At 40.9% G+C, this 20,076-nt stretch overlaps 1 protein-coding gene across 4 annotated transcripts in view; it reads right to left on the bottom strand.

Moving 5' to 3' along the window:
- The window catches only part of ARID5B (AT-rich interaction domain 5B), a 171,582-nt gene that overhangs the window by 13,756 nt on the left and 137,750 nt on the right, over positions 1 to 20,076 (bottom strand). For all 4 annotated transcript variants that reach the window (XM_038743511.1, XM_038743510.1, XM_038743512.1 and 1 more), the window contains one exon: positions 11,950 to 12,047. In XM_038743511.1, the coding sequence (XP_038599439.1) occupies positions 11,950 to 12,047 (98 nt within the window). The remainder of the gene's footprint in view (positions 1 to 11,949; positions 12,048 to 20,076) is intronic.

The following is a 20,076-nucleotide window of genomic DNA, read 5'->3' on the forward strand; positions in this document are numbered from 1 at the left end:
ATCTGAGTTTGGGCACTTCTGTGCATTCCAATGTGATAGCCACCCTCAAAATACTGCCTGTTCACACAAGTGAAGTCAGTAAGCGGCACAAGGAAGCATAGGGCGGCATCAAGCCCCCATCCTGGTGATTTTTTCACAATGCTCATTTTGTTGTTCAATCTAATCTCTCTCTCTCTCTTTTTCTCTTCTCAGAACAAAAAAGAAAAGACATATTGGTTTCATAGACGTTTCAGACTCAATCTGATGTAAGATGGAGTCATTACATTTCTTAGTAGTGATTCCAACATCGATGAATTTCAAGCTTTGGCCAGACGTGTTCCTTCTTGGCCGGGAACTGAAAATGGAACTTCATTGCAGAATGTGTAAAACAGCCCAAGACAAAACATGCTTTCAAGGGGAGGTATATTTTTCTTTTTAAACTTTAAGAGAAATTTCAGGATGCCAAGGAACTGAGAGAGTTCCAACACACAAGCTGTTCTATTCACCAAAAACAATGTGTGGCGATATGTCTTAATAATAATAATAATAATGCTGGTATTTATTAAGCGCTTACTATGTGCAAAGCACTTCTCTAAGCGCTGGGGAGGTTACAAGGTGATCAGGTTGTCCCATGGGGGGCTCACACTCTTAATCCCCATTTTACAGATGAGGTAACTAAGGCACAGAGAAGTTAAGTGACTTGCCTAAAGTCACACAGCTGACAATTGGCTGACAATTGGTTTGAACCCATGACCTCTGACTCTAATGCCCGTGCTTTTTCCACTGAGCCATGCTGCTTCTCCGCACCAATGCGAAATGTAGCCCTACTAGGCCCAGTCTCCAACTCTGTCATTGTTTTCTGTGGGAACCCAGGCAAATCACCTAACCTCCCTGGGCTTTGGTTTCATCAGCAGAGAAATAAACTTAACCTCCCTCTCAGAGTCCTATAGTACATTCAAAGATAAATACAGAGCACTTTGAAATTGTATGGAAGTGCCATGTAAAGAAGGAGTCTAACAGGTGGGGATCATTCTGAAGACATCGTAGAGTTTAGAACACGACAACCAATGTGCTTCTTTTGAGTTTTTCTCATCCTGAAAAGAAATTTCTAATTAAGAAAGTCGTGGGCCGTAGATAAAGATCTCAATTTGGAGGTGTGAATATCAGTGGAGCGAATAACATAATGTGCCTTGACTGGTGCAAAGAATGAAACAGCAGTAACAAATAAAGAGAAGAAAGAAGACGTCTTTCACCAACTGACCAGTGTTGGGGGTGGCAGACATCTGTCAATTAGTGGACACAAGAACCAGGCTGGAGTGAGAACACAAAACTACCTGGCTGGTTTCACCTCAAAGAAAGACAGTGGTGGGGAGGAAAAAGAGCATTGTTCTGCAAATGATTTAGCTTGTTGTCTAGCTGATGCTTGGGTTCCTCAGGCACTCTGCAGGATGCTCTTTGCAAAGGAAACAGGTATAAATAGCATAATTTGCATCAAAGTAGCAAACTGGTGTGTGTTTAATTAGCAAAGACAGAAAAGTTCACTTTAGATCTTTGAGCAGTTGTCTACCATGAAGAAATCATTCCCATCCTCTCAGAAAATTCATTTCAAGTAAAAATAAGGTGCAGATGCATGTGCAAGCTCTTTCTCTCTCTGGCTCTCTCTCCCTCCATGTCTCTCTTTGTCTATGCCTATCTCTTTTTTCCAGAGTCACTGCATTACTACTTATTGTAAAAGCTATTAAGAGTCTGCATCATACACAGAGTCCAAAGAGACTCTCCCAAAATGTAGATTCAGGGAAGGAATCCTAATTTTTCCTTCACAGTAAACAGGGAGTCTGATCCCCTTCTAGACTGTAAGCCCAGTTTGGGCAGGGATTGTCTCTCCTTATTGCTGAATTGAATTCCAAGCGCTTAGTACAGTGCTCTGAACACAGTAGGTGCTCAAAAAATATGACAGTGAATGAATAAATCATATTTTATTGATCCAGTCATATTTATTAAGCACTGACTGTGTACAAAGGGAGAAGACGCTGATATATCGGCTGGCTTGAGAAATGGGGCCACAGCGATTCCCAAAGACAGAATGGATGAAAGGCAGATATACTTTCATTCTTCCAGATTACAGAATTAAGGCAGCAGGGATTGGCACAGATTTAAATGGGTTGCAGATTTCATGAAGGTGCAGTGGCACCTGGTTTCCTTCTTGGCTTTGCCAATTCTAAGCTCAGCAGTTTCTCATGATCCTTTCTGGTGCTGACCACTGTACTGAAGACAACGAACCACCTGCAATTTGCCTAAGAGACCTCTTGGAAGCAGGATCATCTGCCTTCCAACCTGCCATCAGTGACTTAATGTTTGCAGGTCTCCACTGAAAACTGACTCAATATCCATAGGCTGTTAGATATTTGAAGGCAGGGGTTGTATCGACTAATTGTTTTGTACTTCCCCAAAGCATTTATTACCAATGGTTGCTTGATAACCATCATCGATTGTCATCATCATCCTCAATGGTACTTATAGACCACCTGAGTGCACAATACTTGGAAAACTAGGAGATTCTAAGAGAAATAAGATCCATGGCCTTGAGGAGTGTATAATCTGAACATAAATAAAAATATGTCACCCTCACAGTGGGGACCCCCTGATGTTAAGCTCCATACCCTGAAGGCTGGAAATATGATCCTTTAAGACCTGCCCTCCATATAAACTCCACCCCAGGAGAGGCAGCTGGCACTAATCCCACAGAGATCAATCAATCAATCATTTACTGAGGACTTACTCTATGTAGAGCACTGTAATACATGCTTGGGAGTGTACAGTATAACAATACAACGGAGTTGGAAGGCACTTCAATAATAATTATAATAATGATGGTATTTGTTAAGTGCTTACTATGTGCCAAGCAATGGGGTAGATACAAGGTAATCAGCTTGTCCCACATGAGCTCACAGTCAATCCCCATTTTACAGATGAGGTAACTTTCTCTGCCCACAATGAGCTTACAGTCTAGAGAGGGAGGCAGACATGAATATAAATCAATTTTGGATATATACATAAGTGCTGTGGGGCTGAGGGAAGGGTGAATAAAGGGAGCAAATGAGAGGGACACAGAAGGGAATGGAAGAGGAAATGAGGACTTAGTCAGGGAAGTCCTCTTGGAGATGTAGCTTCAATAAAACTTTGAAGGTGGGGAGAGTGACTGTCTGTCAGATTATGAAGAGGGAGGGTGTTCCAGGCCAGAGGCGGGATGTGGGCGAGAGGTCAGTGGCGAGATAGATGAGATCGAGGTACAGTGAGTAGGTTGACATTAGTGGAGTGAAGTGTGTGGGCTGGGTGGTAGTAGGAGAGCAGCGAGGTGAGATAGGAGGGGGTCAGGTAATTGAGTGCTTTAAAGCTGATAGTAAGGAGTTTCTGTTTGATGCGGAAGTAGTGAAATTCAGTGGCCCATATGGGCAATGAACCCTTAAAACCCAGAATCTCTCGGTCTGAGCTGGCAATACATTATGTCCCCTTATGGGGATGGGGCTGTTGAGGAGTGGTTCAGATCCATCACCCCATCGGCTAATGGGGGGTAGTCACAAATTTCTGGCTTCCTTTTCACTTCTTTAAAAGGTGAACAGCATTGGCCCTCACCACATAGACGAACTGGAGAAAAACAATAGGCTGATATTTCTACAGCACTTTAATCATGGGGAGAGCCATGGAACTGTAGTAATGGCTGAATCCCCATGGTATTGGGCAACAAGCCATTCACTCCTGAAAACCTTTGATTGTCCATTCCCCCTTCTACACTGCAAGCTCACTGTGGTCAGGGAATGTGTCTGTGTCTGATTGTACAACTGTTTTGTTGTACAATCCCAAGTGCTTAGCACAGTGCTCTGCACACTGTAAGTGCTCAATAAATATGCGATTGATTGATTCCTGTCACTGGACAGAGGAAAGCCACGTAGAATGATGTCTCTCAAAGACCCTCCAATGTAAACTATCAATACTGATTTCTGTACCATACACAGCAGTTACCCCAAACATTTATCATTTAAACCAAACTCCAAATAACTTTCACAAAAACAAAATGTTCCAAGATGTTTTGAATGGAGAGCTAAGGATATGTTTTAATGGTAAACAATTACATTCTTCTGTCATCTGATACTTTTTTTTTTTGGAAACATGCTTTCTGAATTTTCAATAGTTCCTTTGTTAAAGCATCTGTTACTCCCATAATTGAAAAGATGTTTGTGCAGTGGCATGCTTGAGAGTACAGTTATTTAATCTTAATGATAAAGCCCTGAGGACAGAAAATCATAAGTAGAAACCTCTTGTTATTTATTAAGAAGAAAAAGGACCAAGACACCTAATCTGTTCTCAAATTCAAATTCACGCTTGATGAAAACTATCAATACTGCATGTAACCTGCAAAGTTTTCTTAAATCGTGTGGCTGGAACAGAAGGGGAAAAGGTAGGGTGTAAGCAAAAATAAAAGAAGAGAGATAGAGTGACAAAGAAACACTGCTGTTTGGCAAGTTTTTTGGGGGGTCAAACAAAGAACTAGCTGTAGTTTACAGCATGACATACACACTTGATTAGTTTCTGCCGGAGGGTGTTTTCACACGCAGCAGTGTAAACCAAAACCTTCTATTAATTACAACTTGTATTGAAGACAAATCTAAGAATTATAGAAAGTAGAGATTTTCATAGGCTTTTTTGGAAAGCCAGTTTTTCTACCTTGGAGCCTAACTCTATTTATTTTAAAGTTTCTTGGAATGTCCACACATTAGAAAGTTATCTGAACTCTTTAAGAACACCAAGGAGCATTTGTGTGGAATGTAAAGCCCTCCTGTATTAAATTACCTCACAATATCCTTTGGGTAGAAAGTCTTTACAGCTGTTTAAAAGAAACCACTTTTGTTGATCTGACTTGGGTCCATTGTAAAAGAAGTTCTGTTCTGTGTTGAGGGAATATCAGCAGACAGGGACTCTTCCATCTAAACTGCAGAAACCTGTGTTTGATCACCTGGAATTTTCTTCCTGGTAAGGGGGCTTGTCAATTCCAAAAGCAGGGAGAGGGGAGAAGGGGTTTAGGAAAAACACATCCCAAAGGAATCAGCTGCTTTTCCAACTTTTCGGAAATGTGCTGCACCATGCACATGATAATAATGATAATAATGGTATATATTAAATGTTTACTATGTACCAAGCACTGTTCTAAGCACTGGGGTAGAGACAAGGTAATCAGGTTGGACACAGTTCTTTTCCCACATGGGACTCAGTCTTCATCCCTATTTAACAGATGAGGTAACTGAGGCACAGAGGAAGTGAAGTGACTTGTCCAAGGTCACAGAGCAGACATGTAGTAGATCTGAGATTAGAACCCACGTCCTCTGACTCCCAGGCCCGTGCTCTTTCCACTAGACCATGCTGCTTACCTGCTAAACTGAACTGGATAAACAAACCTGATTCATCAGAGCTTGTGGCTTTGGCAACCAGCTCTGGTGCACACGTGCGCGCACACACACACACACACAAACACACATACTCTCGCAAACGTCACCATTTTTAGTTCTATGAGTTCCTGTTGGGCAGTTTCCTTTGAGAAAGAAATTCCCTCCAATAAACTATCCCCATCTAGCAAAAATTCTACACCTTACAGTTTATAAGGCATCAATCAAAAAAGTTCCCTGAAATGGCTTCTCCCTGTAGGCATCAAAACCAATCACTCAAGGATTGGGATTTTAAAAGCACCCTCCACACCTAGCTGTTCCTCCAACATGTGTGGAGGATGACAGCCATGGGAAAAATTGACAACAGCTGTTGAAATCACTCAAATGTCAGGAATGCTCATCCTCACATACATGCATTTCTTGAGAAAGGTTTTCTAGGCCAGTCCATGAAAGTAAGTGGTTTCTGATATAGTGGCTGTAACTAACTTCCCACGTGAAATACCAGTAGGATGATTTTTGTAGGCACAAGCTTCAGGTGGCTAAATCTTACAAGAGACTAGGAAGCTTGAAGAAAAGAATGTAGTTATTTTAAACTCATATCATCTTTCACATCATATACTTGATGGAGATCCAGGTACTCATATTTGAACCTCTCTGAAACTACAGGTCTTCCTCAGAATAAACATGTAAGGTGAATGTTCCATCAGGCTATCATTATTTCAGGACCCAAAGGATATTAGTTCAAGGGCCAGTTCTAACCCCAGATAACTCTATGGCTCCCGTTATCCCTCAAAATGGGAACTACATCCTAAGAATGGTCACAGTGAAAGCTTAGGGTCTGATGCTAACCAGGCATTCATTACACACGAAAAACTCCATTGATCATTGTATTTTTTTATCTAATACATTTGTTGATGATTTTGTTTCTAAATACTCATAAAAGTGCACATCATAAAGTAATTTTGTCTTAATGCTCTTTTTAAATCCCTAAGAACAACTTCATGCACTCTACAGAAATATACCATGTAATTTATTCAGGAAAATTAAAACCAGTAATTGGGTTTTTTGTGTGAAGGGATTTTTTTAAGAGAAGAAAAGAAATCCCCATGTGAAAGCGCAACCATTAAAACTGCATTACTGTCCTAAAAAACAGAGTAGAGAGCATTACTTAAAAGAAAAGTCAGCTTTCTTATTTGTCCTTCTATTGATAAAAGAAACAGATGCGGGATCCTGAGGTGAAATCAGTACTTCAGCAATACACAGTTAGGCAGCTTGGAGACTAGCAGAAGTCTCAGTCAGTAGCCTATATAATCAATTCATTATATTACCACCCCAGGTAACTATAAGTAAGCGCTTAGAACACTTTAATTTCCAAAATAACTACAATTCATAAGCTTTGCTGAGTTTGAGACATCTACATAGCAACGGCCTCAAGATGGGAAAGCATTAATGCTTTTTATATTGGTAATCATCTGTAACATGAGCAATTAAGTACAGTACTAATGGACTATGGCCAAGAGCCTGGTACTAATATTAAAAACTGACAGAGATGAATAGGTTTGGAAGTCAAACTAGGCTGACAAAGACATTTTTATGAAGTGCTTGGGCCTATTTGATTTAAACCAATCAGAGGCAGGTTCAGACTAGTTGGGCCTAGAGTGGCAATAATGCATTCATTGGCATTGTACGATTCCTGCTATGCTTTAAATAAAAACATCTACTGATTCTCTTCAACAGCCTGCACTTTCATTATTACACTCATTAATAAACCAACAGTAACCCAACTAAAATACAAGTAACACTCACTGAGGCCCTGGCTACTTTTTCCCTTGTAAAATGAAAAATAAAATTTACTAGAAACATGAACCACACTACATGAAAAATGAATCAGTGTATGAATGTATCCTAGCTCACTTTCTTCTTTATCCTACTTTCTCCAGAAACAAACAAAAAAACAAACAAACGAAAACATAGTCATTGCTGAGCTAAAAAGCAAGATTCAGCTGCCCAGAGAAAAAGGAGCAACGAGCAGTGGGTTTTCTGGGTCCTGGAATTCTTGTCTGACTCCGAGCAGAGCTGCCAAGCGGTTTCTTGGTTTTCAGGGTTGAAATTTTATTCATCCATTCATTCATTCAATTGTATTTATTGAGCGCTTACCGTGAGCAGAGCACGGTACTAAGCGCTTGGAAAGTACAATTAGGCAACATACAGAGAAAGTCCCTACTCAACAACGGGCTCACAGTCTAGAAGGGGGAGACATCCAACTACACTCAGTATGTGGCTCTTAAGTTCTACTGGGGAGGCCCTGCTCAACTCACTCTATAGGAGGTAATAATAATAATGTTGGAATTTGTTCAGGGCTTACTATGTGCTAGGCACTGCTCTAAGTACTGGGACAGATACAAGGTAATCAGGTTGTCCCACGTGGGGCTCACAGTCTTTATCCCCATTTCACAGATGAGGTCACTGAGGCACAGAGAAGTTAAGTGACTTGCCCAAGATCACAAAGCTGACAAGTGGCAGAGCGGCATTCGAATCCATGACCTCTGACTCCCAAGTCCAGGTTCTTTCCACTAAGCCACGCTGCTTCTCTAAAAACCTCCTAATCTCTGTGGTCCTTTGCCTTCTAAGTCAGTTCTCACCTCCTGTAGGAATGAGCTATTGGAATGGCACTGCAGGCAAAGAATAAGTCCATTGTAACCAATACTAAAGTTTGGATGCCTCTCCCACTCATGCTCATTTTCAGGTGGAGGTGCCTATTTGTAGGAAAATGCTCAAAATAGAGGGTAGTGGGTAGGAGAGGGCACTGAAGAAGGAGGAGAACAAGGAAACAAGGGCATGGATAATCCACTGTTTAGATAATCAGTTCTGATGAGAGTTGACTTGTCTCTTGACCTTTAGCTTGCTTATTACCAATTCCTGTATGGGAGCTTCTCGGGTCTGAATGTCCTGGTTTTCAGAGTATCAGAGAAGTCCTAGAATTAGTGCTTTTAATCCCAGTTCTGATGCTTGAGTTTTCTAGGACCATGGGAAAGTTACTTGACTTCTCTGGACTATAGGTTCTTCATCTGTAAAATGGGAACCTGTTCTCCCTCCCCTCTGGACTGTGAGCTTCAAATGGGGTAGGGACAGTAAATCATCTGATTATATTCCATCTACCCCAGCACTTAGCACAGTGCCAGGAACTTAACCAATGCCACAAATATTACTATCACTATTACTATTATTATTCTTAGGAGAGGCACTACGACCAGGTTCCCTTTTGAGAAATTCCACCCAAGTAGAGACCAATTCAACATTAAATCATTTTGCCTTTTGAAGAGGCATTATAGAAGGCTACTTGGTTATCTACCCTGTTTAAGGAAATGACATAAATTGACAAAGTATATTACATTCACATACGGGATTTAAAGAAATATATGTCTTAAGGGTCATGTGTATATTTCTGATACCCGGAATGGATCATAACAAAGAAGCACTTTTATATCTGATTTGTATGAAGTGGCATGTATGTTTTATTGTCATGGAATCTAAAATCTAAGTTTTTGGAAGGCAGGGAGAGCCATGAAGATGTTCTGTATAGCACCTAGCACATTAGGATTTACAGTAAAAATTCAATATGATTAAGTGTTCTCCTTGGAACACTTACCTATGTTCTAGCAGAACACTGGCACTTTTTCCTCTCCTCCTCCCCGCCCTACCTCCTTCCCCTCCCCACAGCACTTGTATATATTTGTACATTCATTCATTCAATAGTATTTATTGAGCACTTACTGTGTGCAGAGGACTGTACTAAGTGCTTGGGAAGTACAAGTTGGCAAAATATAGGGACGGTCCCTACTCAACAACGGCCTCACAGTCTATTTATTTTATCTGTACATATTTACTACTCTATTTATTTTATTAATGTGTATATAGCTATAATTCTATTTATTCTGATGGTTTTGACACCTGTCTACATGTTTTGTTTTGTTGTCTGTCTCCCCCTTCTAGACTGTGAGCCCATTGTTGGGTAGGGACCATCTCTCTTTGTTGCCGACTTGTACTTCTTAAGCACTTAGTACAGTGCTCTGCAAACAGTAAGCGCTCAATAAATATGATTGAATGAATGAGTGAATGCATATTACAGGTCGGGGGAAAAAGGTATTTTGAGAAGAAAGTCAGAATGCTTTCTAAAGTTAAGTATTAAGCCTGAATGACTGTACTCAAAAATGAAGCTGTCAGTAAGTAGATAATGGCATGACCTTTTAAACTACACTAGGGATCATGGTTAATATCAGTGACCTGAAAATTCTCCCAAAATATTCCATGGTACTTTTTTTCCTACTAAAAAGGGCTCTTTCAAAAATATAGTGGCTATAACCTAATCCATTCCACCTTTAAAAAAAGATCCTGAATCATCACTCCATATACCACCAAGCAAGTCAAAATTTCCTTTTCTGCTACAAATAAGACGTAGGTGATTAAATTGACTGGTAAAAAGGAGCAGCCTCAGTTCAAGTGAGCGGAGGGTGTGAAGGAACCCAGAAATGTAAGCTGAACAGGAAGGATGCCTCTGGTAACTGGGTACCTGGAAGTCACTGGGCTGGCAGTACACAGTAATAATAATAATAATGATGGCATTTGTTAAGCACTTACTATGTGCAAACTGCTGCTCTAAGCACTGGGGAGGATACAAGGTGATCAGGTTGTCCCACGGGGGGCTCACAGTCTTAATCTCCATTTTACAGATGAGGTAACTGAGGCACAGATAAGTTAAGTAACTTGCCCAAGGTCACACAACTGACAATTGGCAGAGCTGGGATTTGAACCCATGACCTCTGACTCCCTAGCCATGCTATTTCCACTGAGCCATGCTGCTTCTTTTAGCTGTAGTAGCTGGAGAACTGCACAAGCTTGGACAGACTAGTACACAGACATACATCGGTCAGTCAGTCAAATTTATTAAGTGTTTACTGTATGCTGTCCACTGTATTAAACACTTGGGAGAGTACCATATAACAACAAATAAATTCCCTGCCCACAACAAGCTTATGGGAAGTGATGTAAACAATTTAGGAATGAGCCCTCCCAAAGTCACATCTACTCCACGGAGCCTACCCTGATTAATCTCTCATGTCCCCACCTTATCTCACCCCAACCCTCATACTGTATTTCCTGTGCATTTGAGCCTGACCCTCTAAGCACTTGTATACTCACCTCACTCCCACAGCACTTATGTACATACCCTTAAATTCTGTTTCTTCTTCCTGTAATTTATTTCCTTGTCAATCTTCCACCAATGTATTGTGCCTCCTTCAGGGCACAGAGCATGTCACCTTATACTACTGTACTTTCCCAAGTACTTATTCAGTGCTTTGCAAACAGAAGCACACAACAGATACCACTAATTGATCGAAGGATAAAGTCCTGCCCACCACAAAAAAACAATTTTCTTGTTCCTTAAAATTCTCCCCAAAATCTCTTCTCAGGAGCAAGCTATGAAGGAGGCTGGGATAAACCATACTACAAATTTCTCTCCACATTCTTGCCACTGGGAAGCAATGACAAAATCTGACCAATTTTGTGCAAGAACATCACATAAGATCTGGAATTTGTGAAGTTCATAAAACACTGCTGAAATGCCAGTGTAGACAAGCCCTTAGCTATTAGCTGAATTTGTTAAATTTTGTTCTGGTTACCATCCCCTCTACTAGAGAGACCACAGCTGTTAAAACAAAGGCACAATGTAACAGAAACCTGGCTCAAAAGCATTTACTGTATAAGTGCATCTCCCTAGACTAACAGTATCCGAAGAGAAGGGACAACTCCTTTAGAAACTTTTCACAGTTAGGTAGAATTCCTTGCTTCTCGAGTAAGGCTTTAGAAACTACATTTAAACAATGAAATGACTGAAGTAATGCAGCCCCAAAATACATTTTGAATATTTCAGGCTGATTTTTGGTCTTGGCCTTAAATACTAAATACTATGCATTATGGATAAAACATTGTTTTCCAAATGTTGCAGTGGGGAAAACAAGATGCAGTGTTGGTATCAGAAGAATTATTTCAGAACACATTTCTGGCGTCTTTGGTCAAGTATGGTATATTTTAGTGCAAGTTTTCCTTACCTTGGGGTCTGTCAATGACCAGACTCCCATGGTAGAGAAGAATGTTGTGTACAAATCACAGACACCAATGGCCAATTGCCTTAACCTAATAAAGTTCTCCACCTAATTTTTCAAGAGGATATCTTCTCGGCTACCAGCCCTGGAGAACTGTGGGGGGCCAAATGCCATCCTAGGAAAACAAGAATTTTATAAGACAGACTCCATGTAAACCAAAACAAATGAACACCTTATTTTACAGCATGTGACCTTAGAATGACATGCTCAGGTTTAAATTACTGGGTGGTATGTTAATTCAAGTGCTGGAGAGATATCTGCTGTGTCTTCAGTAGTCTTCATACTTTCTCTCTCTCTCTCTCACCTTTGACCCAAGGCTTCTGCAAATTACTGTCCTATTAAACAATTGCTTGGACTAAATGTCTTACCTTTCATAATGTCTGCGAGTACATGTAGCAGCGCTTGTGCTCCCAGGATTCCCACCTAATTCATCATAAATATGTTTCCATTGTCGACGGGCTGTTATCTGTAAAAATGGCAATGGAGAATGTAATCTTGTATCTTTAGAGATTCAACAGCATTGGAGTGCACAGGCTAGGCAACACTTAGAACAGCTTCTTTTCAAGAGGCCTGGAGCATGAATGCATAGTGGTCTTAAATTTTGCTTTGGGTTTTTTTTTCTTTTACAATTCCATGACATTCAAACCACTCTGTCCTAGACAATAGAATTCTGCTTCCTGCTACTACATCAGAGCACCATTCAAGACATCTCACAGACCACAGCACCTAAATGTCTCCACATTCGTTCATCACCATCCTCTGTAAATCACCCCTATGGGTCACAAGAAAAATGACCCAAACGAAACCCAAACTCAGCACAAACACTGATCAACTTGTGATTTTCACTGAATCAGAGAAATCACATGGGTTGTGGAATTCCTACCATCACAGACTGTATTTCCTTGCTTCTTAAGTCCACCAAAACAAAACTATAGTCGGTAACACTATATTTTTTATCTGCCTAGGTCAGGAAAACATATACATCCAACGCAAACAAATCTAAACATCCTCCACTGATACTAGGAGAGTTGTGGGTTTCCCTGGCCAAGGGCAGAAAAGTTAGCATTTTGCAATATATTGAATTGCATACCACAGTTTTGTATTTTGCACAGAAATTAATATTCTACAAAATAACAGATGGACGATCTGGCAAAAGAATAGTTTAGGGAAACCACGTCATTAGTACATCTCTGCATGTCTAAGGTTTCCATGAAACAAGGAAGATAAATGCTCTCGGTTCCCTATAAAATGTTCCTAAGTAGAGTTGGTGAAAAACTGTGTCACCGAAATGTCGGGGGAGGAGGAGAAGTGGGGGCTCCCATTTCCAGGGGTGTTGTGGGTCCCAAGAGACAGAGGGTTCTTTAGTGAATCCCACAGAGGCACCAATGGAGTTCACTAAGGAGCTAAAGGCAGCAATCAGGAAGAAATAAATATCGCAACTTGCAATCTGAGCTCTGTAATTGTAATCTAAAGGGGAGGAGATGGGTGGTTCGATATTATAGGGTAAATGGTGGCTTTCCTGCTTCACATAAAAAGAAACCGTTCATTTTCATAAGACCTTTTCAACAAGCAAAAGTAGGCTTGAGACAATATGTTATTTAGTATTGTTAAATTCCCTGGGAAATAGTCTCAAAGCTCTTTGTCTCCTGAGGTTTTATTAGAAATCACCCCCTCCCTCTTCTAGCAGCAGGTAAAATTAAAATTAATATCCTCCTTTATTCATAGGATGGTTTAGTTTACAATAATCTGTTATAAGAACCTTTTCAGAACTGAAAATATGCCTGTTGATAAGGAATTTATTTTAACTACCATTCTTTTCCAACTTGTTTAAAGAGAAAAATTTATCACGACCTGATTCTTCTATTTACCAGGGCTGTATCTTCTCAAAGAATATTTGAAGGAAGGGAAATAAGAAAAAATGACAAAATTCATCCTAACCAAACTGCTGGGTGGCCCTGCATGTATTCTTCAGAACTATGGCACAATTCCTTGAATCACTGGGAAAATGACAGCAGATCTTTCCTGATGCAGTGGATGTGTATGCATTCTTCTGCCCTTCTGCTTTTGGGGGCACAGCTATCAGGCCCATTTTGAAGCAAGCATCCAGTTTTATTATCTCCAAGGGAAATGTAGAGCAATTAAAACCTTCCAAAAGTGTGCCTTATTAAGGGAGGTTGAGACTAATCTAATACTTATTTGTTTTTGATACCTTGGTTGCTACCAAGTTTGTTATGTCCTTATAAAAGTTTTTTTTTTAGTTCTCCATTCTGGATTTTGCCCCTCCGTCTTCTCCCAGGGCAGGAACCAAGTACTATCTGAGTGGCACACTCAAAAACAAAAAGGTGGAAAAGTACCATCCTGCTTGCCTTATTTAACCGTCTTTTCACACCAACTCTTTAGCTGAAAGTTTCCCTAGCACTCTCTGGGTGTATGCCATCTTTCTTGGCCAATTTCCCTTGGATTTCTGTGCTCCGTGTACAAATGTCCTGTCTCCTAAACCTTTCCCTACTCTTCTTTTATTACCTCCCAGACTATACATAGGCCTAAGCCACATCCCCATTCTGAGAGTTTGAACTCCAGCTCCAACAACAGAATACCACAAATGAAACTGGATTAGTTTTTACTCTCGGGTGTCTGGGATTAATTAACTTAGATTTGCCAAAAATTACTGAGCGCTCTATTAAAGTACACATAGCCTTGAACAGCACACTGAGGAGTAATGCATTGATAAAGATGGGGAGACTCCTGTTCAGGGTAAGCTGAAACTGTCAGCTGATGTCATTTTTAGCATCCCCTGGGTGCTAATAAGTCCTGGGAATGCTGACTAGGGAATCTGTACTTGCCTCCTCTGCTAAGTGGAGAGGTTTTCAAATACAAATGTATATTTAACCACAAATCCTGTTAATAAGATTTCATCTGGAGTGGAGACAGGGGTTCTGGTAAGATTATATCAGTTTTCACTGCTTCACAGTGTAGAGCCCAGGATACTTGAACAAGCCCTGACCACATCTACACCAAAACCTTCCTCTTTCCCCAAAAAGAGCATAAAAATGGGCTAGTCGCCCTGTTCTGAGTTCCTGGGTCACAGGGGGCTTTAGGAGAGAGCCATTTGAAAATCAGTCTGCACTTATTTAAATGTATACAAATATAAAACATATGATCTATGATTCAGGTTATATGATGGTGGTTTTATGGTTAAGAAGGGGCTATGTTGAATTGAAACTCTATGCTATGAGTTTTAATACTGAAATGCAGCAGCGGAGTGGCTTTACGTCAATTAAAAAGGCAAGTTTAGCCTTGCTGTTGGTCTAGTGGAAAGAGCACTGCTCTGAGAATCAGGAGGCCTGGGTTCCGATCCTAGTTATCTGAAGCTGGCTAATGTGGACCAAGACCACACATACATTTCTCAATGTGCTCACCCCTGCCACCTACTTGCTCACTGACTGGCAGGGACAAGAGAGCAGGAGTGGCTCTCTTAAAATCAGTAACACTACAATTAATTCCTCTGTGCAGCACTGAGGTTAATCTGTCATTCCTCATGGAAGATGCCATTAAAAGCCAAGTTTACTAATAGTAGAGAGCACTAATTGCCTCAATGACTTTTTTTTAAATTAGGAAAAAGATTTGTATGAAGGGGCTTCATGATATCTGACATCCCCCGTCTCACAGGAGAGTGTATCTGGTGGTCCCAGTGGGGATCAATCCCTTCACATCTATGAATGTTAAAAATCTCTTAAGATTCTGCTTTTGCAATGTTCGAAGCGCACAATTTTCTCCTTTCACTATGTCTCCAGGCTCTTTGCTCCCATCAGCTGCCTATTAAGTTCTTGCTGGTTTTAGATCATACTGGGATTTTCCATAATATCAGGGTCTTCGAACACCAGTCTCTCCCCACTTAAGGGAGGTAAAGAGAAATGCTTTTGGATAACTTTCTCAAGATTCATACCAGAAAAACCACCTCATGGGTCAATTTAAGCCAGCTGTGGGCAAGGATTGTCTCTCTTTACTGCTGAATTGTACTCTCCAAGAACTTAGCAATAATAATAATAATAATAATTATGGCATGTTAAGTGCTTACTATGTGCCAAGCACTGTTCTAAACACTGGGGTAGATACAAGATATCAGATTGTCCCACGTGGGGCTCACAGTCTTAATCCTCATTTTACAGATAAGGTAACTGAGGCACAGAGAAGTTAAGCGACTTGCCCAAAGTCACACAGCTGATAAGTGGCAGAGCTGGGATTAGAACCCATGACCTCTGGCTCCCAAGCTCGTGCTCTTTCCACTAAGCCACGTTGCTTCATCATGCTGCTGATGGTACAGTGCTCTGCAAAAAGTAAGCATTCAATAAATACGATCGAATGAATGAATGAATTTGAACTAAGGCAATAACTCATATGTTATAAGGGAGCCACACTGTTCTAAGCACTGTGGGGGGATACAGGGTGATCAGGTTGTCCCACGTGGGGCTCATAGTCTTCATCCCCATTTTAAAGATGAGGTAACTGAGGCTCAGAGAAGTTAAGTGACTTGCCCAGTGTCATACAGCAGACATGTGGCAGAGCCGGGATTTGAACCCATGACCTCTGACTCCTAAGCCCGGGCTCTTTCCGCTGAGCCACACTGCTTCTTTGAGGGCAGCATCCTGTCTACTCACCACTGTTCTACAAGTGCGTAGAACAGTGCTCCGCACACAGTGTATCGGTGGCTCTGTAAGAGTGGCTATGGTGCCATCTCTTTTTTTCTCTCCCAAACATTCAGTCCAGTGCTCTGCAAACAGTAGACTGGGCTCTTTTCATGCTCCTAACTGTTTGTTTGGTTGTCTGTCTCCCCCATCTAGACTGTGAGCCCGTTGTTGAGTAGGGACCGTCTCTATATGTTACCAACTTGTACTTCCCAAGCGCTTAGTACAATGCTCTGCACACAGTAAGCGCTCAATAAATACAATTGAATGAATGAATGAATTAATTCATCACCAATGATGAAAAATTCCCAGGTACAGTTAGCAGAGTGTGTGTGTGTGTGTGTGTGTGTTCATGTGTGTGTGCGTGCTTGCGTGTGTGAGTGAGAGAGATTGATTGACTGATTTATTGGGTCTGGTGGAAGATTCAAGTAGTCTGGATTAACACCAGTTATTTCTCTGGCACAGGATTTGCCAAAGTGACTCTCATGGAATACTTTCCACTAGTCTCCGTGACAACTGACTGGTTCCTATAAGACCCTAACCAATGCTGGGAGGGTGGGGGAAAGCAGCATAGGCCTCCCCAAGGAAGCAGCAGATCTCACGGCCCATCAGGCTTCTGAAGCCCAGTGAGCAAACAGAAGCATCTTTGGTAGTTAGATGGGGACCTGAACCAGCCGAGCCTGACTCAGGAAATTCAGTGACAGCAGAATGACGTCACTTCCCCAGTTGATCTCTCCCAAACAGCACTGCTCAGGACACCTTGAAACCTTAACTGTATTCAAGGAAAATGCCTTTTTTTCCTGGTAGTACTCCAGGAACTCTAGCCTTTCAAAATTGCATGACCTCATTTCTGGCCCAGGGAATTTCAAATTAAGCAAGAGGTCTGTCTGCCCAGAGAACCGAGGTCTTATTTGGTGCCTGTCACAAGAATGATGTCAGCCCTGGACATCAAATGGACAATACTGGTTCAGAGAACTGAAGCTTTCTTAGTCGTGATAAGAGGTGAGCTCACTGAAGGACATGGTGCTGGCTGTCGTCATCTCAATGTCCCCAGTCTGGGAATCTATTAAGTGGTTCCCTCCACATCCTCTTGTCAGTTTTTGACTCTTTACCACATTTCAGGCAAAAGAAGGATCAGCCTCTCATACCGAAAGAGGGATTTTCTGGAGATAATCGCTCTGACCCTATTACTGAATTGAGGGGTGGATTGGGCCTCTGAGAGCATCCTCGCTCCAGCCTTGCCCATCCACTGGCTCTGTGCTCCCTTCAACACAATCAGAAGGAAAAGTCTGAAGTGGCCATGAAGTGGGCATGCAACCGACGGTCTTCCTTTTAGTTCCAATGAATTATTTTTACAGAAAATTAAATCTATCCAAATTCATTTGTGGTTTCTCAATGTAAGGATTTGCAGATAAAACATCCATTACCAGATCTAGAGCAAGAGGCCACTGGGAATTGTGCTTAGGCTACAAGTTGGAGAACATAAAGGTTGGAATCAAATACCGTCTGTCTTTAAATTTGTCATTCAATCTGAGGGATGTGAAGGACTAAAACAAGATGATCCCACAATATGAAACTCAAACCAGAAGTTTTGACATAGTTTATAACCACGAACAAAAACAAGCCAATTAAAATGGCTTATTTTATAACCAGGACAGATTCCAGGGAGATGTCTCTATCCCAGCACGAGTTAGAAACAGAACAGCTAAAACTTTCTCAAAGTTTTACACTTGTGGATTCCTCAAGACTGCCTCGTATTTTCTTTCATCAGTTCTTTTCTGTCTCTCTCATGAGTTCACATTAAACATCTTTTCTAAAAAATCAAGGAAAAAAATCAAGGCATTTTCACCTTGATAGTAAGGTACTGTGACATACCCTGTAGCAACAGCTCCTGGGGAAGTGCTCATGAATATACCTAATAATCCCCAAAACAGTCCATGGAGAGATTCAAATATCTCAAACTACAGATGGCTATCACTTGGACAGAACAAGAAGGAATGGGATTAAATTTCAACATGAGCAATTTACATTTGTTCCCAAGAATGGAGACTGAGCATGACTACAGACTCATACTTTAAAATAGGGCTGAACCCAGGCAGCCTGAGCTGGCTGGGTCAGTGAAGCCCTGCCTGAAGGGGTGAAAACGTAGACTAAAGCCAACAAGAGAGGCATTTTTCATCCCAATCAGTCAAAATTTCACACTCAGTCTTCTCACATGGGTGTGGACTCTCTTCATTAAGCGGGAAGCTCTAAGTGGCAAGGAATGGGTCTTTTGCTTTTGTCCTACTTTCTCAAGTGTTTAGTATCAACCAGTCAATTGATGGCACTTACTGAGCACTTACTGTGTGCAGAAACTGTACTAAGTGCTTGGGAGAGTAGGACACAACAGAGCTGTAAAAGGAGCTTAGGGTCTAGAAGGGGAGGCAGACAATGTAAATAAATGAATTACAGATATGTACTTTACTGTAGAGCTGAAAGGGCACATCAAGGGTATATCAAGTGAAAATAGACAATGCTGAAGGAAGAGGGAGTAAGATAAAAGAGGGTTTTATCGGGAAAGGCAGATTGGGGAGAGTACAGTGCTTTGAACTCAGTAGGTGCTCAATAGATATCACGTCTACTGTAATGTGATACAGGTGATTCCTACCTCTCAAACTAAAACATCTTCCTTCAATCAGTCAATCAATCCATAGTATTTACTAAGCACTTACTGTGTCCAGAATCTGTATAAGTCTTGGAAAAGCATAGTACAATAGAACTGGTAGACAGAATCCCTGCCCACAAGGAGCTTAGAGTCTGCAGGGAGAGAGCAGCATTAAAATTAATTACATATAAGGGATATAGTAAGGTATGAGACTTTGCACATAAGTACCATGCGGCTGGGATAAGTGTCAAAGTGCAAAGGCAACACAGAAGAGAAGGGGTAGGGCTAGATTGTCATTTCATTGTGAGCAGGGAATGAGTATACCAACTCTGTTATACTGTACTCTCCCAAATGCTTAGTATAGTGTTCAACACATGGTAAGCACTTGATACATATGAATGATTGATTGACCAGGTGATTGCTTACAGGGCAGACTGGTGGATCTGGTTAACCCCTGATCTAACAAGGTGCCACAAGCAGTTATTCCCTAGGCCCATACACAGCCTCAACTCTGTATAGCAGAATTACATGTAAATAGAGAGCTAGATACACATACACATATACTCTCTGTAGTTTTAGACTCATACAGAGTCACTTTACAAAGGGCATGTTGGCTGAAATTCATAAAGATCTAGGAAACATCCTTAATCTTTGGTTTAATACAAAAACTATATTCACTTCTCAACAAACACATACCATACGGAAAATAAAATCGATACATGCACACATACACACACATGAAAAGAGACCGTCAAAATATGCAGCAAACATAGGATAAATGGTATTCTGTGCCACATAGAACATTCTCCTCCCTCCCCCTGGCCCCCCAGCCTATTACATCAAGCTATTATATTAGTTTATGGAGCAATATACTTTATCTGGCAAACATACTGTTTATTACATTTAAGCTAAAATGAATTTCATTTTCTTCATTTTCTGTCTTATTGTCATTTTACTAGAGATAATCCAGATTACTTTTTAAGGAAAGAAAAAATAATTTCTTATTCAATTGCAGTAAAAACTGTACAACTTAATCAGATTATATTGTGCAAAGAAAATATTTCCAATGACGACATCTTGTGTCAATTGGTTTTATTGCAGATGTCATCTCTATGTACTATATTAATGCAGCTCTTTCTTCTATTTCAAGATTTTAATCAAACTTT

This window comes from Tachyglossus aculeatus, chromosome 3 (assembly GCF_015852505.1).
Source record: "Tachyglossus aculeatus isolate mTacAcu1 chromosome 3, mTacAcu1.pri, whole genome shotgun sequence".
Taxonomy (NCBI): Eukaryota; Metazoa; Chordata; class Mammalia; order Monotremata; family Tachyglossidae; genus Tachyglossus; species Tachyglossus aculeatus.